General features: G+C 38.8%; 1 protein-coding gene across 5 annotated transcripts in view; it reads right to left on the reverse strand.

The window, feature by feature from the left end:
- FAAH2 (fatty acid amide hydrolase 2) overlaps nucleotides 1-25,575 on the reverse strand; it is a 273,619-nt gene that overhangs the window by 66,069 nt on the left and 181,975 nt on the right. For 3 of the 5 annotated variants that reach the window (XM_030934083.1, XM_030934082.1, XM_030934086.1), the window contains one exon: nucleotides 328-447. The exons of the other annotated variants lie outside the window; for them this stretch is intronic. In XM_030934083.1, coding sequence (XP_030789943.1) covers nucleotides 328-447 — 120 coding nt within the window. The remainder of the gene's footprint in view (nucleotides 1-327; nucleotides 448-25,575) is intronic. 5 annotated transcript variants of the gene reach the window in all.

The raw sequence follows: 25,575 nt of genomic DNA on the forward strand, positions 1-25,575 counted from the left end.
GTTTCCCCTCTGCCTGGCATAATCTTTATCTCTTCTCTACCTGGCTAAGGTTTCCAAATCATTCAAGATTTGGGAGACTGCAACTCCTCCATCAAGAAGTCTTCACTGACTTCCATATAGGAATGGGCACACTCTCTGTGATCACAGAATCATATATGCTTATGCTAGCAAAACATTCACCAAACTGTGCTTTCTTTAAATATTTTAATATTTTACTTATTTTTTAAGGAGTTTCTTTTACCTACACCTCTAATATATGGCCCACAATAGAAGCTCAATAAATGTTTACACAAAGAATAAAGTAAGGAAAGGAAGAGGCAAACATACCTTCCCATCATGTCCCTTTGCTGACATCATTGTGATCCACAACTGAAAAGAGTACTTCATTTTCTTCAGTTTAACATGTTGAACTGAGGCTCCTAGAATAGTTTCAAGGTGAACCACAACCTTATAAAAGAAAGATATAAAAATAGACAAGCATGATGAGAAGAGGAGATACTACTGAAGAGTGACATCAGCAAGATGGCAGACCAGAAAGCTCCAGGCCCTCATTGCCCCATGGAAACACCAAAAAAAAACAAACAAACAAACAAACAAAAAATACCCCACAATATATAGAGCAAAGCAGTTTTGTGAGAACTCTAGAAACAAGCTAAGAAGCAACCAAGGAAATGCCAAAAAAACAAACAGACAAACAAACAAACAAAACAAAACAAAAAAACCAAAAAACTACACTCAAAATGCTAGAAAATTTCATGTCATTTCTGCTTGTCCTTGTCCTACTGCCTCTCTGACACAGCACTGAGTGTCTGAAAGATTCCATCATATTATTTGTTCCTCCATTGGAATGAAAGAATATGAATGGAACTTGCTTGTAAAGTTCTAGCCTCTCTGGGGACAGTCTGAGGAACTGGTTTGTCTTTTCTGACTTGGAATACTGACTGGAATTCAGTATAGTGTAAACTGTAGGTTGGAAAATGCTTAAAGCAGTGGTGAAAGCTATTGCACAAATGAATTGCTGGGTTACTGCAGATATCTGGGCACCTGTGAGCAAGAGATTATATGCATGGAAATAAAATACAACTTAAGGTCTGAGAAGAAGCAGAAGTAAGACACTGCTGATCATTGTTAGGACCCACCACACCACCCTTCTTTGCTTCTAGACCTATAACTAGACTCAAGTCTCATCAGGTCATTTTTTTTTTTCTAATTTATCTAGACATAAATCCAGGGAATATGCATGACAATGGATATTAAAAGTATGGATAATCGTGGAAGAAACACAAACCTGAAACAGGCCAAATGTATTGATATAAGCCCACAAAGGAGAGAGTCTTGATTTAGTGTTGCAGCTCAGTGTGTCAGAAAAAACTCTAAAAAAGTTTAGAAAAACATAGACGAAAAGGTGTCCTACACTAAATGAAGTTGAAATTCCAGTCCTGCCTTGACCTACTGTAGAGGAAAGAATCCAAATTCTTAGGCATATTTATCACTTAAGACCTTCTCCCCCACCTTGCGAGGGTTCTGGGAACAATTCTTAGCCACAATTATGAGAAATAAATTTTTCTGGGAACCCTATCATCTTTGAAGATCACTCTTCTCTGTAGGTCAGAAATTACAAGGATTGAAACCATTGAACTAACAAAATAAATTTAATAGAAATAATTGGATTCCCAAGTGGCAGGGGCCAAGTGACAGCACTTAACTGACAAAAACTAGGTAAGCAGAAGACTCAAAGCAGCAATCAGAATAATCTGGCTTACACAGACCTATCAGCCAGACCTATGACATTGGTTAGTTAAGCATGTTTCTAGTAGTGAGACAGATAATAAGTCCATTATATTCTTACTAAATCTGTATAAGCAGAGGAGTCCTAGGTCAATTGATCAAAATTCTAGCTTGTAACATAAAACAGAGTCATGGCCCTTCAATCAATTCCCAGACTTGAGCCAGTTTACAGACTCACACCCCTTGAATGAAGGGAAGAATGGGTCCCACCACATGCCCAACAACATATAATGTCAATCTTTGGCATGGAAGAATTAGGGAAAAAATAATCAGAAGTTTTGGAGAATATTGTACATAGGTTCTGAACTGATACTAATGCCAGGAGACCTAAAATGACACTATAGTCTACAGTTAGAATAGTGGCTTGTGGAGGTCAGGTGAACAAAAGAGGTGTTTGTGTTTTTGTTTTAATATTTATAATTTAGGAGGAAGTAGTTTTGTTACATGGATATATTGCATAATGGTGAAGTCTAGGGTTTCAGTGTAGCCATCAACCTAATAATGTAATAATGTACGTTGTATCCACTAAGTAATTGTTCATCCTTCATCCCCTCTGATCCCTCCCATCCTTTTGAATCTCCAATGTCTATTATTTTACTCCTTATGTCCAGTTCTATACACTATTTAGCTTTCACTTATAAGTGAAAATATATGGTATTTGCCTTTCTGTTTCTGAACCATTCACTCAAGACAATGGCCTCTAGTTTCATCGATGTTACTGGAAAAGAAAAATGACTTTATTCTCTTTTTTAATGGCTGAGTGCAATCCATTGTATATATACACCACATTTTCTTTATCCAATAATCCATTGATTGACACTTTAGTTGATTCTATATATTTTCTATTGTGAACAATGCTGCTATAAACACAAGAGTGTAGGTATCCTGTTGTATAAAATTTATTTCCTTTTGGGTAGATAACCAGTAGTGGAATTGTTGCATAGAATGGTAATTCTATTTTTAATTCTTTGAGAACTCTACCTACTATATTCGTTACAAGTTATACTCATTAATATTCCTACTAAAGCTTATGAGTGCTTCCTTTTTTCTCCACACTCTCCGATATCTGTTATTTTTTGACTTTTGAATAATAGCTACTGTGGTGTAATATAATAGTTAATCAAAATTTTAATTTGCATTTCATTGATTAGCAATGTTAAGCAGTTTTTTATATGATTTTTGGCCATTTGTATGTCTTCTTTTGAAAAAGTCTGTTTATGCCATTTGCCTACGTTTTAGCAGAATTATTTGTCATTGTTGAGATGTCTGAGTTCTTTGTGGAACCTAGTTATTAATATTTTATTGGATGTATTGTTTGTAAATATTTTATCCCATTCTGCACGTTGTCTGTTTATTTAGTTGATAATTTCTCTTTGTAAAGAAGCACTTTAGTTTAATTAAGTCTCATTTGTCTATTTTTGGTATTGTGCATTTGTTTTTTAGGTCTTTATCATGATATCTTAGCCAAAACTGATGTTCAGAATACTGTTTCCTGTTTTCTTCCTCTATTTTTGTAGTTTTGGTCTTACATTTAAGCCTTTAGTACATTTGTGAAAATTTTTGTATATGGTGAGAGATACAGGTCCAGATTTATTCTTCTGTGTATCCTCCCAATTTTCCAAGAACCCTTTTTGATTACGATGTCCTTCTCAGAGTCTACCTTTTGTTGACTTTATCAAAGACCAGTGGGCTGCAGGTATGTGGCTTAATTTCTGTGTTCTCTCTTCTGTTCTTTTGATCTATGTGTCTATTTTTATACCAATATCACGCTGTTGTAGTTTCTATAGCTTTGTAGTATCATTTGAAATTAGGTAATGTGATGCACCCAACTTAGTTCCTTTTGCACAGGATTGCTTTGGCTACGCAAGCTTTTTGGTGGTTCCATATGAATTTTATGATTTTTTTTCTAATTCTGTGAAAAATTACCTTGGTATTTTGATGAGAATTGAAATGAATCTGTAGAATGCTTTAGATAATATAGCCATTTTAATGATGTTCATTCCTCTGTCTCAAGAGCATAACATGTTTTTCAATTTATTTGTGTCATCTCACATTCCTTTAGTCAATGTTTGATAGTTTTCCTTGTAGGTATTTTTCACTTCCTTGGTTAAATGCATTCCAGGTATTTCATTTTTATAGCTATTGTAAATGCTAACAAATTGACTACTTGATTTGACTCTAAGCTTGATTATTATTGGTAAATAGAAATGCTAACAATTTTTGTACATTGATTTTGTATCCTGAAACTTTACTGAATTCACTTATCAAATCTAGGAGTCTTTTGGGTAGAATCTTTAAAATGCTCTGTGTATAAGGTCATATCATCAGCAAACAGAAATAATTTTACTTCTTTTTCAGTTCAGATGCATTTTATTTCTTTCTCTTGTCTGACGTCCCTGGCTACAACTGCCAGTATTACGTTGAAAAGGAGTAGTGAAAATGGGCATTTTTGTCTGGTTTCAGTTCTTAGAAAGAATGCTTTCAACTTTTCCACATTCAGTGTAAGGTTGACTAGGGGCTTGTTATATATGGTTTTTATCACTTTGAGATATGTTTCTTCTACGCCTAGTTTTAAAAGACTTTTTATAATAAAGTTATGCTGAATTCTATTAATTTTTTCTGCTTCTATAGAGATACTCGTATGGCTTTTGCTTTTAATTCTGTTTACGTGGTGAATTACTTTTATTGATTTGTGTATGTTGAACCATCCTTTCATCTCTGGGATAAAACTAACTTGATCATGATATATTATCTTTCTGATGTGTTGGATTCAGTTAGTTAAAATTTTGTTGAGGATTTTCACATCTATGTTTATCTGGGATATTGGTTTGTAGATTTTTTCTCTTTTATTTTCATATATTTATAACTGGCATCGGTAATAAGGTGATATTGGCACCATAGAATGAGATAGAAATAATCCTTTCTGTATTGATTTTTTTTTTTAAAAATTGTTTCAGTAGGCCTGGCATAAGTTCTGCTTTGTACATCGGTTAGAACTGAGCTATAAATCCATCTGGTACTGGGCCTTTCTTTGTTGGGATTTTTAAAATGTTATTACTACTCAGTCTCACGAGTCATATTTGATCTGTTCATGATTTCTATTTTATTCTGTTTCAATCTTAGGAGGTTGTATGTTTCCAGAAATTTATCCATTTCCTTTACTTTTTCTAGTTTATTAGCATAGAGTTGTTCATGGTACTCTCCAGTTATCTTATTTCTGTGATATCAGTTATAATGACTCATTTTTTCATTTCCAGTGTGTTTATGTGAATCATATCTCTTCTTCTCATGGTTATTCTAGAGAGAGTTCTGTCAATCTTCATTATTTTTTTAATAAAAGACTTTATTTCATTGCTTTTTAATATTTGTTTATTTGCTCTAAATTTCATGTACTTTTGCTCTCATGTTTATTAATTTTCTTCTACTAGATTTCGGTTTGGTTTGTTCATGTTTTCTGGTTCATTGAGTAGTGATGGTAGGTTGTTAATTTGTAGACTTTTTATTACTTTGATGTAGGCATTTAACATTATAAACTTCCATGTTAATGCCACTTCTGCTGTATTACAAAGGTTTAGATATGTTTTGTCTTGATTTTGATTTGTTTCAAATATTATTTATGTCTACATTTTATCATTGACTCAAAGATAATACAGGAAAATGTTTTTTATTAATATTTTTATTATACTTTAACTTCTAGGGTACAAGTGCACAATGTGCAGGTTTGCCACATACGTATACATGTGCCATGTTGGTGTGCTGCACACATTAACTCATCATTTACATTAGGTGTATTTCCTACATTATATCCATCATTTACATAAGGTGTATCCCTTCCCCCTCCTTCCTCCCCACAATAGGCCCCAGTGTGTTATGTTCCCCTTCCTGTGTCCAAGTGATCTCATTATTCAATTCCCACCTATGAGTGAGAACATGCGGTGTTTGGTTTTCTGTTGTTGCAACAGTTTGCTGAGAATGATGGTTTCCAGCTGCATCCATGTCCCTACAAAGGACACAAACTCATCGTTTTTTATGACTGCATAGTATTTCATGGTGTATATGTGCCACATTTTCTTAACCCAGTCTGTCACTGATGGACATTTGGGTTGATTCCAAGTCTTTGCTGTTGTGAATAGTGCCACAATAAACGTACGTGTGCATGTGTCTTTATAGCAGCATGACTTATAATGTTTTGAGTATATAGCCAGAAATGGGATGGCTGGGTCAAATGGTACATCTAGTTCTAGATCCTTGAGGAATTGCCACACTGTTTTCCACAATGGTTGAACTAGTTTATAGTCCCACCAACAGTGTAAAACTGTTCTTATTTCTCCACATCCTCTCCAGCACCTGTTGTTTCCTGACTTTTTAATGATTGCCATTCTAACTGGTGTGAGATGGTATCTCATTGTGGTTTTGATTTGCATTTCTCTGATGGCGAGTGATGATGAGCATTTTTTCATGTGTCTGTTGACTGTATAAATGTCTTCTTTTGAGAAGTGTCTGATCATATCCTTTGCCCACTTTTTGATGTTTTTTTTTTTTTTTTTTTTTTTTTCTTGTAAATTTGTTTGAGTTCTTTATAGCTTCTGGATATTAGCCCTTTGTCAGATGAGTAGATTGAAAAAATTTTCTCCCATTCTGTAGGTTGTCTGTTCACTCTGATGGTAGTTTATTTTGCTGTGCAGAAGCTCTTTAGTTTAATTAGATTCCACTTGTCAATTTTGGCTTTTGTTGCTGTTGCCTTTGGTGTTTTAGACATGAAGTCCTTGCCCATACCTATGTACTGAATGGTACTACCTAGGTTTTCTTCTAGGGTTTTTATGGCATTAGCTCTAATATTTAAGTCTCTAATCCATATTGAATTAATTTTCGTACAAGGAGTAAGGAAAGGATCCAGTTTAAACTTTCTACTTATGGCTAGTCAACATTCCCAGCACCATTTATTAAATAGGGAATCCTTTTCCCATTTCTTGTTTTTGTCAGTTTTGTCAAAGATCTGATGGCTGTAGATGTGTGGTGTTATTTCTGATGGCTTTGTTCTGTTCTATTGGTCTATATCTCTGTTTTAGTACCAGTATCATGCTGTTTTGGTTACTGTAGCCTTGTAGTATAGCTTGAAGTCAGGTAGAGTGATGCATCCAGCTTTGTTCTTTTGGATTAGGAATGTCTTAGCAATAGGCGGTCTTTTCTGATTCCACATGAACTTTACAGCATTTTTTTCCAATTCTGTGAAGAAATTCATTGGTAGCTTCATAGGGATGGCATTGAATCTATAAATTACCTTGGGCAGTATGACCATTTTTATGATATTGATTCTTCCTATCCATGAGCATGGTATGTTCTTCCATTTGTTTGTGTCCTCTTTGATTTCACTGAGCAGTGGTTTGTAGTTCTCCTTGAAGAGGTCCTTTACATCCCTTGTAAGTTGGATTCCTAGGTATTTTATTCTCTTTGAAGCAATTGTGAATGGAAGTTCATTCCTGATTTGGCTCTCTATTTGTCTGTTACTGGTGTATAAGAATGCTTGTGATTTTTGCACATTAATTTTGTATCCTGAGACTTTGCTGAAGTTGCTTATCAGCTTAAGGAGATTTTGGGCTGAGACGATGGGGTTTTCTAAATATACAATCATGTCATCTGCAAACAGGGACAATTTGACTTCTTCTTTTCCTAACTGAATACCCTTGATTTCTTTTTCTTGCCTGATTGCCCTAGCCAGAACTTCCAACACTATGTTGAATAGGAGTGGTGAGAGAGGGCATCCCTGTCTTGTGCCAGTTTTCAAAGGGAATTTTTCCAGTTTTTGCCCATTCAGTATGATATTGGCTGTGGGTTTGTCATAAATAGCTCTTATTATTTTGAGGTACGTTCCATCAATACCGAATTTATTGAGCGTTTTTAGCATGAAGGGCTGTTGAATTTTGTCAAAAGCCTTTTCTGCATCTATTGAGATAATCATGTGGTTCTTGTCTTTGGTTCTGTTTATATGCTGGATTACGTTTATTAATCTACGAATGTTGAGCCAGCCTCGCATCCCAGAGATGAAGCCCACTTGATCATGGTGGATAAGCTTTTTGATGTGCTGCTGAATCCGGTTTGCCAGTATTTTATTGAGAATTTTTGCATCGATGTTCGTCAGGGATATTGGTCTAAAATTCTCTTTTTTTGTTGTGTCTCTGCCAGGCTTTGGTATCAAGATCATGTTGGCCTCCTAAAATGAGTTAGGGAGGATTCCCTCTTTTTCTATTGGTTGGAATAGTTTCAGAAGGAATGGTACCAGCTCCTCCTTGTACCTCTGTTAGAATTCGGCTGTGAATCCATCTGGTCCTGGACCTTTTTTGGTTGGTAGGCTATTAACTGTTGCCTCAATTTCAGAGCCTGCTATTGGTCTTTTCAGGGATTCAACTTCTTCCTGGTTTAGCCTTGGGAGAGTGTAAGTGTCCAGGAAATTATCAATTTCTTGTAGGTTTTCTAGTTGATTTGCGTAGAGGTGTTTATAGTACTCTCTGATGGTAGTTTGTATTTCTGTGGGGTGGGTGGTGATATCCCCTTTATTATATTTTATTGCACCTATTTGATTCTTCTCTCTTTTCTTCTTTATTAGTCTTGCTAGCGGTCTATCAATTTTGTTGATCTTTTCAAAAAACCAGCTCCTGTATTGATTGACTTTTTGGAGAGTTTTTCTTGTCTCTATCTCCTTCAGTTCTGCTCTGGTCTTAGTTATTTCTTGCCTTCTGCTAGCTTTTGAATGTGTTTACTCTTGCTTCTCTTGTTGTTTTCATTGTGATGTTAGGGTGTCAATTTTAGATCTTTCCTGCTTTCTCTTGTGGGCATTTAGTGCTATAAATTTCCCTCTACACACTTCTTTAAATGTGACCCAGAGACTCTGGTGTGTTGTATCTTTGTTCTCACTGCTTTCAAAGAACATCTTTATTTCTGCCTTCCTTTCGTTATGTACCTAGTAGTCCTTCAGGAGCAGGTTGTTCAGTTTCCATGTAGTTGAGTGGTTTTGTTTGATTTTCTTAGTCCTGAATTCTGTTTGATTGCACTGTGGTCTGACGGACAGTTTGTAATAATTTCTGTTCTTTTACATTTGCTGAGGAGTGCTTTACTTTCAACTATGTGGTCAATTTTGGAATAAGTGATGTTGTGCTGAGAAGAATGATATTCCATTGATTTGGGGTGGAGATTTCTTTAGATGTCTATTAGGTCTGCTTGGTGCAGAGTTGAGTTCAAGTCCTGGATATCCTTGTTAGCCTTCTGTCTCGTTGATTTGTCTAATGTTGACAGTGGGGTGTTGAAGTCTCCCATTATTATTGTATGGGAGTCTAAGTCTCCTTGTAAGTCTCTAAGGACTTGCTTTATCAAACTGGGCTCTCCTGTATTGGGCGCATATATATTTAGGATAGTTAGCTCTTCCTGTTGAATTGATCCCTTTACCATTATGTAATGACCTTCTTTGTCTCTTTTGATCTTTGCTGGTTTAAAGTCTGTTTTATCAGAGACTAGGATTGCAACCCCTGCTTTTTTTTGTTCTCCATTTGCTTGGTAGTTCTTCCTCCATCCCTTTATTTTGAGCCTATGTGTGTCTCTGCACGTGAGATGCGTCTCCTGAGTACAGCAAACTGATGGGTCCTGACTCTGTATCTAATTTGCCAGTCTGTGTCTTTTAATTGGACCATTTAGTCCATTTACACTGAAGGTTAATATTGTTATGTGTGAACTTGATCCTGTCATTATGATATTAGCTGGTTATTTTGCTCATTAGTTGATGCAGTTTCTTCCTAGCATCGATGGACTTTGCTTTTTGGCATGTTTTTGCAATGGCTGGTATGGGTTGTTCCTTTCCATGTTTAGTGCTTCCTTCAGGATCTCTTGTAGGTCAGGCCTGGTGGTGACAAAATCTCTAAGCATTTCCTTGTCTATAAACGATTTTACTTCTCTAATTTTTATCACTGATGAAACTTAGTTTGGCTGGATATGACATTCTGGGTTTAAAATTCTTTTCTTTAAGAATGTTGAATATTGGCCCCCACTCTCTTCTGGCTTGTAGAGTTTCTGCCAAGAGATCTGCTGTTAGTCTGATGGGCTTCCCTTTGTGGGTAACCCGACCTTTCTCTCTGGCTGTCCTTAACATTTTTTCCTTCATTTCAACTTTGGTGAATCTGACAATTATGTGTCTTGGAGTTGCTCTTCTCAAGGAGTATCTTTGTGTCGTTCTTTGAATTTCCTGAATTTGAATGTTGGCCTGCCTTACTAGGTTGGGGGAGTTCTCCTGGATGATATCCTGAAGAGTGTTTTCCAACTTGGTTCCATTTTCCCTCTCACTTTCAGGCACACCAGTCAGATGTAGATTTGGTCTTTTCACGTAATCCCATATTTCTTGGAGGCTTTGTTCATTTCTTATTCCTTTTTTTCTCTAGACTTCTCTTCTCACTTCATTTCATTCATTTGATCTTCAATCATTGATACTCTTTCTTCCAGTTGATCGAGTCCGTTACTGAAGCTTGTGCATTTGTCACGTATTTCTCGTGGCATGGTTTTTATCTCTGTCAGTTCGTTTGTGGCCTTCTCTGCATTGATTATTCTAGTTATCCATTCTTCCGTTCTTTTTTCAAGATTTTTAGTTTCTTTGTGCTGGGTACGTAGTTCCTCCTTTAGCTCTGAGAATTTGATCGACTGAGGCCTTCTTCTCTCAACTCGTCAAAGTCATTCTCTGTCCAGTTTTGATCCATTGCTGGCGATGAGCTGCGTTCCTTTGCAGGGGGAGATGCGCTCTGGTTTTTGAATTTTTGAACTGCCAGCTTTTCTGCCCTGCTTTTTCCCCATCTTTGTGGTTTTATCTGCCTTTGGTCTTTGATGCTGGTGATGTACTGAAGGGGTTTTGGTGTGGGTGTAATTTGTGTTTGTTAGTTTTCCTTCTAACCATCAGGACCCTCAGCTGTAGGTCTGTCAGAGATTGCTTGAGGTCCTCTCCAGACCCTGTTTGCCTGGGTATCAGCAGCAGAGGCTGCAGAAGATAGAATATTGCTGAACACCGAGTGCTGCTGTCTGATTCTTGCTCCGAAAGCTTCATCTCAGGGGTGTACCCCGCCATGTGAGGTGTGAGGTGTCAGTCTGCACCTAGTGGGTGATGTCCCCCAGTTAGGCTACTCAGGGGTCAGGGACCCACTTGAGCAGGCAGACTGCCCCCAGAGGTGGAGTCTACAGAGACTGGCAGGCCTCCTTGAGCTGCTGTGGGCTCCACCCAGTTCGAGCTTCCCAGTGACTTTGTTTACCTACTTAAGCCTCAGGAATGGTGGGCTCCCCTCCAACAGCCTCACTGCTGCCTTGCATTTAGATCTCAGGCTGCTGTGCTAGCATTGAGGTAGGCTCCATGGGCATGGGACCCTGTGGGCCAGGTGTGGGATATCATCTCCTGGTGTGCTGTTTGCTAAGACACTTGGTAAAGCACAGTATTAGGGTGGGATTTACCTGATTTTCCAGTTATTGTGTTTCTCAGTTTCCCTTGGCTAGGAAAAGGAATTCCCTTCCCCCTTGCACTTCCCAGGTGAGGCCATGCCTCACCCTGCTTCAGCTCTCGCTGGTTGGGCTGCACCCACTGACCAGCACTGACTGTCCGACATGTCCCAGTGAGATGATGCTGATACCTCTGTTGAAAATGCAGAAATCACCTGTCTTTCCTTGTATATGCTTATGATTGTTGACTTCAATGAAAACAGCTGAACACTGAGATATTGTTATAAATAATTGTTATAAATACCCTTAAAACTAATCATAAGTTTTATTACTTAAGTAAATACCTGAAATTCACAGCTATAAAAATGGTTAATAGAAAAATAACTTTAAATATTGGCTATCATAATTTTTTGTAAATCATCTAGCTAAATTAATAAATTAATCAGGAAAATGTAATGGAACAAACTCATCATAATTTAGGATCTAAGGTTGTTAATTGATATTAAGTATCTGGGCAATTCCAATTTAAGAATTAAATAATTTATTAATAATTAAAGAATTAAAGAATTCTTAAAATAAATTTAAGAATTTATTAAAGGTAAAATATCTTTGTCTAATTCAAGGCTTATATAAGGGTTATGTGTAAAACAAGGTAAAGGAATCAGGAAATAAGAGATATAAAGCAAGTTAAAGATATAAAGAGGTATTTTTGATTAAAAAAAAAAGGAAAGTAACTCTATATAAGAAACAATCTTGTGTGGTAAATTTTTGTCCTAAAATAAAAATGATGGGGTTGTACAAGAAAGAGTGCTATATATGACAAAACAGTCTAAACACGTTGTAAATAAACTATGTAAGTCATAATAAGGTTAGTAAAACGAATTTTTTAAAGGGGTTGTATAATTCAGTTGGATGTAATTAAAAAGAAACCATAATAAGCTTTCTAGAAATAGGTCTTTAATATTAAAAAATGCACTAACACAAAGCTAAATAACTGGTTAAAACAAGCTTTTATTACAAATATTGACTTATTTTTAATTCAAGAAGTATTTAAAATTTTAAATTCTGTAATCTGGTTTTTTCTTTTCTTTTTCTTTTTCTTTCTTTCTTTCTTTTTTTTTTTTTTTTTTTTTTTTTTTTGAGACGGAGACTCGCTCTGTGGCCCAGGCTGGAGTGCTGTGGCGCGATCTCGGTTCACTGAAAGCTCCACCTCCTGGGTTCACGCCTTTCTCCTGCCTCAGCCTCCCAAGTAGCGGGGACTACAGGCACCTGCCACCACGCCCGGCTAATTTTTTTTGTATATTTAGTAGAGACGGGGTTTTACCGTGTTGGCCGGGATGGTCTCGATCTCCTGATCTCGTGATCGGCCCACCTCGGCCTCCTAAAGTGCTGGGATTACAGGCGTGAGCCACCGCATACGGTCTATAATCTGTTTCTTTAACATTCTTGGGATTGATATTTTAAAAGTGCTACTCTTTCACTTTTGAAAAGGCCTTGAATGATGGTTGTCTCCTTCACCTTTTGTTGGCTCCTGTAACTTTTACTAATTATCTAAAGCAAGGGAGAAAAATTGTTTTGAAAACAGGCAAATAAAGTATCTTTTGAACATGAAAAAAAAAAAAAAAGAAAATACAGAAATCAACTGTCTTCTGCATCGCTCACACTGGGAGCTGGAGGCTGGAGCTGTTCCTATTTGGCCATCTTGGGCAGCCCCCGGAACATGTTGTTTAGTTTCCATGTATTTTTACAGTTGAAGAGTTCCTTTTGGAATTGATTTCTAGTTTTATTCCACTGTGGTCTGAGAAGATATTTGAAATAAGTTTGATTTCTTAAAACTTATTGAGGCTTGCTTTGCAGCCTAAAATATGGTCTATCCTGAAGAATTTTCCATGGGCGGATTGGAGGAATTCTGAATTTGTTGAGAATGTTCTTTAAATGTCTATTAGGCCTACTTGGTCTAAAGTCCCGTTTAAAGTCTTGCATTTGTTTTTCCTTTTTCTGGCTTGATAATCTGTGTAGTGCTGTCATTGGAATGTTGAAGTCTCCAGCTATTATTGTATCACTATATCTTCCCTTAGTTCTAGTAATATTTGTTTTGTGATTCTGGGTGCATACATATTTAGGATTATTATATCTTCTTGTTGAATTGAGCCATTTATCATTATATACTGACCTTTTTTTACTGTTCTATATTTAAAGTCAGTTTTAACTGTCATAGGTATAACTACTCTTGCTTACTTTTGGTTTCTGTTTGCACAGAACATCTGTCTTCACCCCTTTACCTTCAGTCTATAATTGTATTTATGAGTAAGGTGACTCTTTTTCAAGAATAAAATAATAGATCATGTCTTTACCATCTATTCTGCTAATTGTATATTTAAGTGAAGTATTTAATTCATTTATATTCGAGGCTAATACTGATGTGTCATGTTTTGTTCCTGTCATAATCTTTTTATTTCCACAATGGAATTTTTAATTTTTATAAGTTTGGGTAATCTTAATTGTTATCTAGTTTTTTTGTAAATTCTTTGGCCTGTGAGTTTTATACTATTGTATGCACTTATGATGGAGAGTATTGACCTTTTTATCCATATTTAGAACTTCTGTTAGCATTTCTTGTAGAACCAGTATAGTCATGATAAATTCGCTCAGCATTTGTTCATCTAGAATATATTTTAGTTCTTCATTGATAAACGTTATACCAGGATTCAAAATTCAGAGTTGAAAGTGATTTTTTTTTTTTCCATGAATAACTCTAGAAACAGAACCTCATTCTCTTCAGGCTTGTAAGGTTTCTGCTGAGAAGTTTGCTGTTTATGTGATGGGCTTTCCTTATAAGTGACTCAAAGCGTTTCTCTCGCTAATTTTAGGATTTTGTCCTTCACTTCGAATGTAGTCTGGTTATTATATGTCATGGTGAGTACTTTCTTGCAATAATTTTTCCAGAATTCTTTGAGTCTCTTGAATCTGGATATCTAGATCTTTTACTAGACTAGGGAAGCTTTTCTCAACTATTTCTTCAATAGATTTTTCAATCTTGCTTTTTTTTTTTTATTCTCTCTTGAGAATACCTATGATTCATAGGTTTGGACATTTTACATAGTTCCAAACTTTTTGAAGGTTTTTTTTTTAATTATTTCTTTTTTTGTCAGACTGGATTAATTTGAAAGACCTACCTTCAAGTTCTGAGATTCTGTATTCTACTTGGCCTAGTCTACTGTGGAGGCTTTTAATTATATGTTGTAATTCCTTTCATAATTTTTTATTTTCAGTTTTTTTGTTTTTTAATATCTATCTCCTTGGTAAATTTCTCACTCATATCCTGAATTGATTTTTTAATATCTTTGTGTTGCTTTTCAGCTTTCTCTTTGATTTCATTGAGTGTATTTAAAATTAATGTTTTGAATTCTTTATGTGGTATTTCAAAAATTTCATTTTGATTAGGATCCATTGCTACCGAGTTAGTATGATTGTTTGAGAATGTCATAACACCCACATGTTTTCATATTTCCAGAATTGTTACACTGTCTTCTCATCTGGAGAGGAGGAGTGAAATAACATTTTCACTTGTTATTTCTAAATTTACTTTTGCTTATAGAGGCTGTTTTTTTCCCTTTGGAGATATGACTATAATGTTTGTTGAGTAAGGTTGTTTGGCTTTGCTTGTAAGTGTTTTTAGTGGCAAGCACTCTATAAGAATTACTTGGTTATAGACAGCTTTAATACATGTTTCTCAAATGCTGGTTGTAGTTGCAGTATACTGAAAATGTGAATAGGCTTATGTTCTCCTGTGTCTCTGGGGTGACAGAGGTCTTGGGAAGCTTATCTGGAACTGGTTCCCAGATATTTTTCTGTATACCTTAAGCTTGTGTCAGCGGATTTTATATTGGATTGCTTAGTTCAAACTTCAGGGCTGTAGGTGTTGCTTACAGGTAAGAGCCAGCGAGGTGTGGCAGTAGTAGTAGGGGTCTTTGTTTACATGGAGAAGATCTCCTGTGCCTCAAGCAATGGACTAGTCTGTGAAATGCCCAGTGGCCTGGGTTCTATGCTCAGCTTCAGCGATGGGGTAATGCTGTACAGAATTTGAAGAGGCAAGCCTGTCCTCAGGTCCCCCAATGGTGGACACCATAAAAAGGACTGACTAGAGTAGCAGGGGAGTAGTGTAGAATTCGTATAATTTCCTTAGTTTTAAATAGCCTCAGTGTGGTGGCTTTCTCAAATGCCAGTTGTAGTCATAATGTACCCGGTGGGTAAGTGGGTTCAAGACCTAATGAGTAGCTGGGGTTGTGTGGGTAATGAAGGCAGCAGATGTCACACAAATCGTATCTCCTTTCTGAGTGCTATGCTATTGTGTCAGCAGATATTGTAATGGAATATGCAGTTTGACCTCCTGTTCAATAGATGGTACTTTCAGGTGAGAGCCAGCTGTGGTCATGGCTGTGGGGTTCAAGCTTGAGCTTTGTTTACCGGGATAAATATTCAGATATCTTAGAAAATGGGCTAGGCTATAGAGCTTCCTGGGTGCCTGATCCTGTTGTCTATATCCAAGGCAGATGAAAGGGGCAAAGCTGAGTTGGACTGGGCTAGGCAAGTCCATGTTTAGGCTCCCCAGTGGAAGGCACAAGCACCAGCCTGGAGAGGAGTCAGATAGCAATTCTAACACCATTGGGGCAATACTCCAGGAAGGAGTGAAGGAACCTCTGCTGTGCCAAAGAGCATGCATGAAGAAAGGGGTAGCTTTGAATTCAAAACCTAGCATGTGGCAGTGGGATCCACTTTGCTTCCACACTCTCACCCTGTTTAGCTTGGTAGCAAGCTAAAACAGCCAGACATGACACAAACAGTTTGCCTTTAGATCATTAAACTGTCCCAGGCTGCCAAACTCCCTGGTTGAAAGAAAACTGAGGCTCCTAGGTCACATCCATGCTGGCCCAGTCCTGCCAAGGGGACAGCTCCCAATTTCTGCACCTGCAGCTCATGCCCATGCCACACTCACCTCTCAGTTCTGGCCATGAAGTCTCCTTCCCCACATGAGACTAGATTGAAAATCTCAGTCCAGGGACTTGCCAAACCAGAGACTTTTGCCCATTCTGGATAGGAGATTTCCATGCAGTTCTGTATGAGTTAGGATTAGAAATGTCCTCCTTCTATTAGTGGTAGAGTATAGAAGTGCACACAAAGCACTTCCCAATGCCACTCCTTCTCATAGCCTCCCCACTGCTCACCAAGTCAGATCCTGTGCTTGGTAGGATCAAGGAGCTCCCTTGTGGCCTGGATTTCCCAGTTCCCCAATGCAAATATGTGTCGGAGAGAAACTCTCTCCCCCTCTTAAACACTGGTGACTGGCTCACAAATTTCCATGGACTCATAGCATGGGCTGCTGCTGGCTAAAATTTTTAAAGTTTCTGAAGTTTATTTCACTTTTATGTCCATGTTCCTTCTTGGATAAAATTTTACAGTGTGACTCTCTGAGTGCTATTTTGCTATTTTCAGATGGGTGTGGTGTGATAACAAAGCCTCTAATCCATAATCATTTCCAGGCTTCCAGAGTGTCCTTGTGTCCTCCCTACAAATCTTTTATCACCTATAGGCCACAGAGGGACAGAAGCCATGGCACAGACACCTGGGCCTCCTCGAGCAGAAGGAACAGTAGAGTGAACCTGAGCTCAGTGGACAGGCAGAAGAGACAAAATCTCTGTCAGATAATCAGATCATAGGTTTAGCTGACATTTATTTCACAGTGTGTACAGTGAGTCCACGAAATCATCTTGCAATTATTTCCTCAGCTCTACAATGCATAATTTGAATAGATATACTTGGCAACTGGCAGAATTCCCACATCACTTCCCTGACGTATGGAGTGAGTGCTGTTGTCATGGTAGAGGATAAATAGAAGCAACTAAAACTGCTCCTACCTAGGAAAATAGTAAACGAAAATCAGTACTGCATTCCTGGAGGGATTACAAAGACTAGTTCCATCAATAACTTAAAAGATGCAGGGGTGGTAATTTCCATCACATCCCCATCTAACTCACCTATCTCCTATTTGACCTGTGCAGAAAACAGATAGATCCTGGAGAATGACAATGGATTATTGTGAGCTTGACCAGATGATAACTCCAAACAGCTGTTATGCCAGATGTGGGTTCACTGCTTGAGCAAATTAACACATCCCCTGGTATCTGGTATAGAGCTATTGACTAAAAGAATGTTTCTTCTCTATGTCTGTTAGTAAAGACAGCCAGAAGTGGTTTGTTTCAGCCAACAAAGCAAGCAATACAATATTGTACCTCAGGAGCAGGATTCTTCAGCTCCTTGCAGTAACTTAGTTTGTAGGACTTTGCCTTTTCTTTACACAAGGCACTGCACTGATCCATTAAATCAGGAACATAATTCTCATTAAATTTAGTAGGCCAGAAGTAGTAACTACTTTAGACTTATTGGGAAAACATTACTTTATTTCCCCATCATAATGTCTCTTCTAATCAAGGAACTCATTTCACAGCAAATGAAGTGTGTAAATGAACCCATGCTCAACAAATTCACTATTACCATATTTTCACTCCTATGGACTGAATTGTGTCCCTTCTTTCACCAAATTTATATGTTGAAGCCCTAACCCCTAAGGTGACTGTATCTAGAGATAGCCTTTAAGATTTAATGAGATCATAAGAGTGAGGCTTTAATATGATAGGACTGTGGCCTTATATCCTATCTCCCTGAGCCTTGTGAGAAGGTGGCCATCTGTAAGCCAGGAAGAGAGCCTTCACCAAAACCTAATCATACTGGCACCATGATATCAGATTCCTAGCCTCCAGAACTGTGAAAAAATAAATTTCTGTTGTTTACATAACCCAGTCTATGGTATTAAGTTATGGGTCACTGCAACCTGCATCCCCTGGGTTCAAGCAATTCTCCTGTCTCACCCACCTGAGTAACTGGGATTACAGGCATGCACCGCCACATCTGGCTAATTTTTGTATTTTTAGTAGAGATGAGGTATCACCATGTTGGTCAGGCTGGTCTCAGACTCCTGACCTTGTGATCCGCCTGCCTCAGCCTCCCAAAGTGCTGGGATTAAAGGCGTGAGCCACTGGGCCTGGCCAAAAACACCTTTGTGGCTTCTTGTTAATAGGTCTCACTCATGTGTTGGAGCTAAAATGTTAATCTTATGAAGGTGATTAATAGAATGGTTATTACCAGAGGCTGGGAAGAGTACTGGGAAGGGGAAATAAGGCAGGTTGATTACTGTATACAAAAATACAGTTTGAAAGAATAAAGGGTGGCAGGCAAGATGGCCGAATAGGAACAGGTCCGGTCTGCAGCTCTCAGCGAGATCAATGCAGAAGGTGGGTGATTTCTGCATTTCCAACTGAGGCACCCAGCTCATCTCATTGGGACTGGTTAGACAGGGGGTGAAGTCCATGGAGGATGAGCCAAAGCAGGGTGGAGTATCGCCTCACCTGGGAAGCACAAGGGGTCAGGGAACTCCCTCACTTAGCCAAGGGAGGAAACAAGGGACTGTGCCATGAGGGATGGTGCAATATGGCCCCAGATAACATGCTTTCCCATGGTCTTCGAAACCCACAGACCAGGATATTCCCTCAGGTGCCTACACCACCAGGGCCCTGGGGTTCAAGCAAAAAACTGGGCGGCAGCTTGGGCACACACTGAGCTAGCAACAGGAGTTTTTTCTCAAAGCCCAGTGGTGCCTGGAACACCAGCAAAACAGAACTGCTCACTCCCCTGGAAAATGGGCTGAAGCCAGGGAGACAACTGGTCTAGCTCACCAGATTCCACCCCCATGGAACCAAGCTAGCGAAGATACACTGGCTTGAAATTCTCGCTGTGAGTACAGCAGTCCGAAGTCGACCAGGGATGCTCTGGCATGGTCGGGGAAGGGGAGTCCACCATTACTGAGCGGTTTTCCCCTCACAGTGTAAACAAAGCCCTCAGGAAGCTCAACTGGGTGGAGCCCACCGCAGCTCAGCAAAACCACTGTAGCCAGACTGCCTCTCTAGATTCCTCCTCTCTTAGAAGGGCATCTCTGAAAGAAAGGCAGCAGCCCCAGTCAGGGGCTTACAGATAAAACTTCCATGTCCCTGAGACAGAGAACCTAGGGGAAGGGGTGGCTGTGGGCCCAGTTTCAGCAGACTTAAAAGTTCCTGCTTGCTGACTCTGAAGAGAGCAGCAGATCTCCCAGCATAGTTCTAGAGCTCTGCTAAGAGACAGACTGCCTCCTCAAGTGGATCCCTGACTGCTGTGACTGACTGGGAGACAACTCCCAGCAGGGGTTGACAGAAACCTCATACAAGACACCTCTGGCTGGCATCAGGAGGTTGCCTCTCTGGGCAAAAGTTTCCAGAGAAAGAAATAGGCAGCAATCTTTGCTGTTGTGCAGCCTCCACTGATGATAACCAGGTAAACAGGGTCTGGAGTGGATTTCCAGCAAATGCCAGCAGACCTGCAGCAGACTGGCCTGTTAGAAAAAAAGACTAACAAACCGAAAGGCATAGCATCAACATCAACAAAAAGAACATCCACACAGAAATCCCATCCAAAGATCACCAGCATCAAAGACCAAAGGTAGATAAATGCATGACAATGAGGAAAAAACAGCACAAAAAGGCTGAAAATTTCAAAAACCAGAACACCTCTTCTCCAAAAGGTTACAACTCCTTGCCAGCAAGGGAACAACACTGGACAGAGAAAGATTTTGGTGAATTGATGGAAGAAGGCTTCAGAAGGTGGGTAACAACAAACTCCTCCAAGCTAAAGGAGCATGTTAGGTAAGAGGAATTGTTAACTAGAATAACCAGGTTAGGGAATAACTTAAATGACGTGATGGAGCTGAAAAACACAGCATGAGAACTATGTGAAGCATACACAAGTATCAGTAACCAAATCAATTAAGCAGAAAAAGGATATCAGAGATTGAAGATCAACTTAATAAAAAAAAGTGTTAAGACAAGATTAGAAAAAAAATGAAAAAAAGTGAACAAAGTCTCCAAGAAATAAGTGAAACGATGTGGAAAAACCAAACCTACGTTTGACTGGTGTACCAGAAAGTGACAGACAGAATGGAACCAAGTTCCATACCTTTATTTTGATCCTATGTAAGTATCTGCATGTGAGATGCATCTCCTGAATACGGCAGACTGATGGGTCTTGACTCTTTATCCAGTTTGCCAGTCTGTGTCTTTTAATTGGATAATTTAGTCCATTAACACTTAAGGTTAATATTGTTATGTGTGAACTTGATCCTGCCATTATGATATTAACTGGTTATTTTGCTCGTTAGTTGATGCAGTTTCTTTCTAGCCTCGATGGTCTTTACATTTTGGCCTGTTTTTGCAATGGAAGATCTACAAGCAAATGCAGAACAAAAAAAAGCAGGGGTTGCAATCCTAGACTCTGATAAAATAGATTTTAAACCATCAAAGATCACAAGAGACAAAGAAAGACATTACATAATGGTAAAGGGATCAATTCAACAGGAAGAGCTAACTATCCTAAATATATATGTACTCAATACAGGAGCACACAAATTCATAAAGCAAGTCCTTAGAGACTTACAAAGAGACTTAGACTCCCATACAATAATAATGGGAGACTTCAACACTCCACTGGCAAAATTAGACAGATCAACGAGACAGAAAGTTAACAAGAATATCCAGGAATTGAACTCATCTCTGCACCAAGCGGACCTAATAGACATCTATAGAACTCTCCACCCCAAATCAACAGAATATACATTCTTCTCAGCACCACATCGCACTTATTCCAAAATTGACCACATAATTGGAAGTAAAGCCCTCCTAAGCAAATGTAAAAGAACAGAAATTATAACAAACTGTCTCTCAGACCACAGTGCAATCAAACTAGAACTCAGGACTAAGAAACTCAATCAAAACCGCTCAACTACATGGAAACTGAACAACTTGCTTCTGAATGACTACTGGGTACATAACAAAATGAAGGCAGAAATAAAGATGTTCTTTGAAACCAATGAGAACAAAGATACAACATACCAGAATCTCTGGGACACATTTAAAGCAGTGTGTAGAGGGAAATTTATAGCACTAAATGCCCACAAGAGAAAGCAGGAAAGATCTAAAATTGACACTCAAACATCACAATTAAAAGAACTAGAGAGGCAAGAGCAAACACATTCAAAAGCTAGCAGAAGGCAAGAAATAACTAAGATCAGAGCAGAACTGAAGGAGATAGAGACACAAAAAACCCTCCAAAAAATCAATGAATCCAGGAGTTGGTTTTTTGAAAACATCAACAAAATTGACAGACCACTAGCAAGACTAATAAAGAAGAAAAGAGAGAAGAATCAAATAGACGCAATAAAAAATGATAAAGGGGATATCACCACCGACCCCAGAGAAATACAAACTACCATCAGAGAATACTATAAACACCTCTATGCAAATCAACTAGAAAATCTAGAAGAAATGGATAATTTCCTGGACACTTACACTCTTCCAAGATTAAACCAGGAAGAAGTTGAATCCCTGAATAGACCAATAGCAGGCTCTGAAATTGAGGCAATAATTAATAACCTACCCACCAAAAAAGTCCAGGACCAGATGGATTCACAGCTGAATTCTACCAGAGGTACAAGGAGGAGCTGGTACCATTCCTTCTGAAACTATTCCAATCAAAAGAAAAAGAGGGAATCCTCCCTAACTCATTGTGTGAGGCCAACATCATCCTGATACCAAAGCCTGGCAGAGACACAACAAAAAAAGAGAATTTTAGACCAATATCCCTGATGAACATCGATGCAAAAATCCTCAATAAAATACTGGCAAACCGGATTCAGCAGCACATCAAAAAGCTTATCACCATGATCAAGTGGGCTTCATCCCTGGGATGCAAGGCTGGTTCAACATGCACAAATCAATAAACGTAATCCAGCATATGAACAGAACCAAGGACAAGAACCACATGATTATCTCAATAGATGCAGAAAAGGCTTTTGACAAAATTCAACAGCCCTTCATGCTAAAAACGCTCAATAAATTCGGTATTGATGGAACGTACCTCAAAATAATAAGAGCTATTTATGACAGACCCAAAGCCAATATCATACTGAATGGGCAAAAACTGGAAAAATTCCCTTTGAAAACTGGCACAAGACAGGGATGCCCTCTCTCACCACTCTTATTCAACATAGTGTTGGAAGTTCTGGCTAGGGCAATCAGGCAAGAGAAAGAAATCAAGGGTATTCAGTTAGGAAAAGAAGAAGTCAAATTGTCCCTGTTTGCAGATGACATGATTGTATATTTAGAAAACCCCATTGTCTCAGCCCAAAATCTCCTTAAGCGGATAAGCAACTTCAGCAAAGTCTCAGGATACAAAATTAATGTGCAAAAGTCACAAGCATTCTTATACACCAGTAACAGACAAACAGAGCCAAATCATGAAGGAACTTCCATTCACAATTGCTTCAAAGAGAATAAAATACCTAGGAATCCAACTTACAAGGGATGTCAAGGACCTCTTCAAGGAGAACTACAAACCACTGCTCAGTGAAATGAAAGAGGACACTAACAAATGGAAGAACATACCATGCTCATGGATAGGAAGAATCAATATCGTGAAAATGGCCATACTGCCCAAGGTTATTTATAGATTCAATGCCATCCCCATCACGCTACCAATGAGTTTCTTCACAGAATTGGAAAAAACGGCTTTAAAGTTCATATGGAACCAAAAAAGAGCCCACATTGCCAAGACAATCCTAAGTCAAAAGAACAAAGCTGGAGGCATCACGCTACCTGAGTTCAAACTATACTACAAGGCTTCAGTAACCAAAACAGCATGGTACTGGTACCAAAACAGAGATATAGACCAATGGAACAGAACAGAGTCCTCAGAAATAATACCACACATCTACAGCCATCTGATCTTTGACAAACCTGAGAGAAACAAGAAATGGGGAAAGGACTCCCTATTGAATAAATGGTGCTGGGAAAATTGGCTAGCCATAAGTAGAAAGCTGAAACTGGATCCTTTCCTTACTCTTTATACGAAGATTAATTCAAGATGTATTAGAGACTTAAATGTTAGACCTAATACCATAAAAACCCTAGAAGAAAACCCAGGTAGTACCATTCAGGACATAGGCATGGGCAAGGACTTCATGTCTAAAACACCAAAAGCAATGGCAGCAAAACACAAAATTGACAAATGGGATCTAATTAAACTAAGGAGCTTCTGCACAGCCAAATAAACTACCATCAGAGTGAACAGGCAACCTACAGAATGGGAGAAAATTTTTGCAACCTACTCATCTGACAAAGGGCTAATATCCAGAATCTACAAAGAACTCAAACAAATATACAAGAAAGCAAACAACCCCATCAAAAAGTGGGCAAAGGATATGAACAGACATTTCTCAAAAGAAGACATTCATACAGCCAACAGACACATGAAAAAATGCTCATCATCACTCACCATCAGAGAGATGCAAATCAAAACCACAATGTGATACCATCTCACACCAGTTAGAATGGCAATCATTAAAAAGTCAGGAAACAACAGGTGCTGGAGAGGATGTGGAGACATAGGAACACTTTTACACTGTTGGTGGTGTCCGGAGCCGTGAGGCCTGGAAATTGCCGCAGCCTCTGTTGCTTAAGCTCCGCATTGTGGAGACAAGATGGCGCACTTCCTGGTTCTTCATCATCAACTTTACCCGCGCGCACGATCTTTTCCCGTCCGCGCTTAGATAACCTCCCATGCCCGGGAAAGACTAAGTCTACCGAGCATGCGCCTGGTGACGTCTCTCATTATTCTCCTCCCTGCCTACTCTGAGCCCTTCCTCTTCCCTGCCAGCCTTATAAGGCATTGCACCGCCGCCATTAAATGAGACTTGATCAGGCTATTTGTCTTGTCTCCATTTCTCGTGTTTTCTTGTCTCCTCCATTCCCACTCCCCCTTCCAGGGTCTGTTCGACTGTCCTGCAGGTCGGGACACCTGGCGCCCGGACAGGGAGCTGGACACGGGGGAAAAAGTGAGGAAGAAGGCACTAAAGTCGGCCGAGAGTGAAAGTGGAAAGAAATTCCTCCGGACGTCGTGGGAGCCTGCCGCGTTGGAACCAGAGGTGAGTAATAGTGTCTGATTATGGGACAAGAATTAAGCCAGCATCAAATTTATGTAGGGCAAATAAAAGAGGCTTTAAAAACACGAGGAGTAAAGGTTAAAAGTAATGATTTGTTTAAGTTTTTTGATTTTGTAAAAGAAACCTGCCCTTGGTTTCCACAAGAGGGAACCATTGACGTAAAGAGGTGGCGTAGAGTGGGAGACTGTTTTCAAGATTACTATAGTACTTTTGGACCAGAAAAGGTTCCGGTGACAGCTTTTTCTTATTGGAATCTGATCAGAGATATAATAGATAAAAAGGAAAAAGAAAAAGATTCTGAGGTAATGGCGGTGGTTACTCAGACTGAGGAACTATTAAGAGGCAGCTCCCAAACCGACCTCGAAAAATCCATGCCTAATAAAGATATAGACCTTATATCGCTACAAAGTGACGAGGAAGAGGCTGGGGTCCCTTCAATGACAAATATAGAAACATCAAATAAGGAAAAGTCCAAAAAATACCCAGTTTTACCTACAACTAATGAAAGCAAAAGTAAAAATAACCTTAACCCTTCAGAAGTAAACTGGGATAATTTGGAGGAAGGGGCAGCAAAATATTATAATTCTGACTGGCCACAAACTCTTACTTATCCCCCTCCCTATAATAAGGCTTCTGCCCCCACAGTTATGGCAGTAATAGACCCAAAAGAGGAGCTTAGAGAAAAGATTGCACAGCTTGAAGAGCAAATAAAGCTCGAAGAACTACATCAGTCTTTAATCACTAGATTGCAGAAATTAAGGACAGGAAGTGAGAGCGTTCAATACCCTAAAGGAATAGAGAAACCCTCTCACCCTCAGAGACCCGGACAGCATGTCCCAAAAGGAAGGTCGCTTGGTAGTAGGGATAGGGAGGATTCCTCTCCTTGAGACGTTTTTCCAGTAACTGAAACTACAGATGCGCAGGGCCAAGCCTGGAGACACCACGATGGATTTGAATTTACTGTAATAAAAGAACTAAAAACTGCTGTCTCGCATTACGGAGCTACTGCCCCATATACCCTGGCCATAGTCGAATCTGTGGCCGAAAATTGGCTCACTCCCATAGATTGGAATACCTTAGTTAGAGCAGTTCTTTCCGGAGGCAACCATCTGATTTGGAAGTCAGAATTTTATGAAAATTGTAGAGATACGGCCAAGAGAAACCAACAAGCCGGAAATGGTTGGGATTTT

This window comes from Rhinopithecus roxellana, chromosome 7, assembly GCF_007565055.1.
Source record: "Rhinopithecus roxellana isolate Shanxi Qingling chromosome 7, ASM756505v1, whole genome shotgun sequence".
In the NCBI taxonomy this organism is placed as follows: domain Eukaryota; kingdom Metazoa; phylum Chordata; class Mammalia; order Primates; family Cercopithecidae; genus Rhinopithecus; species Rhinopithecus roxellana.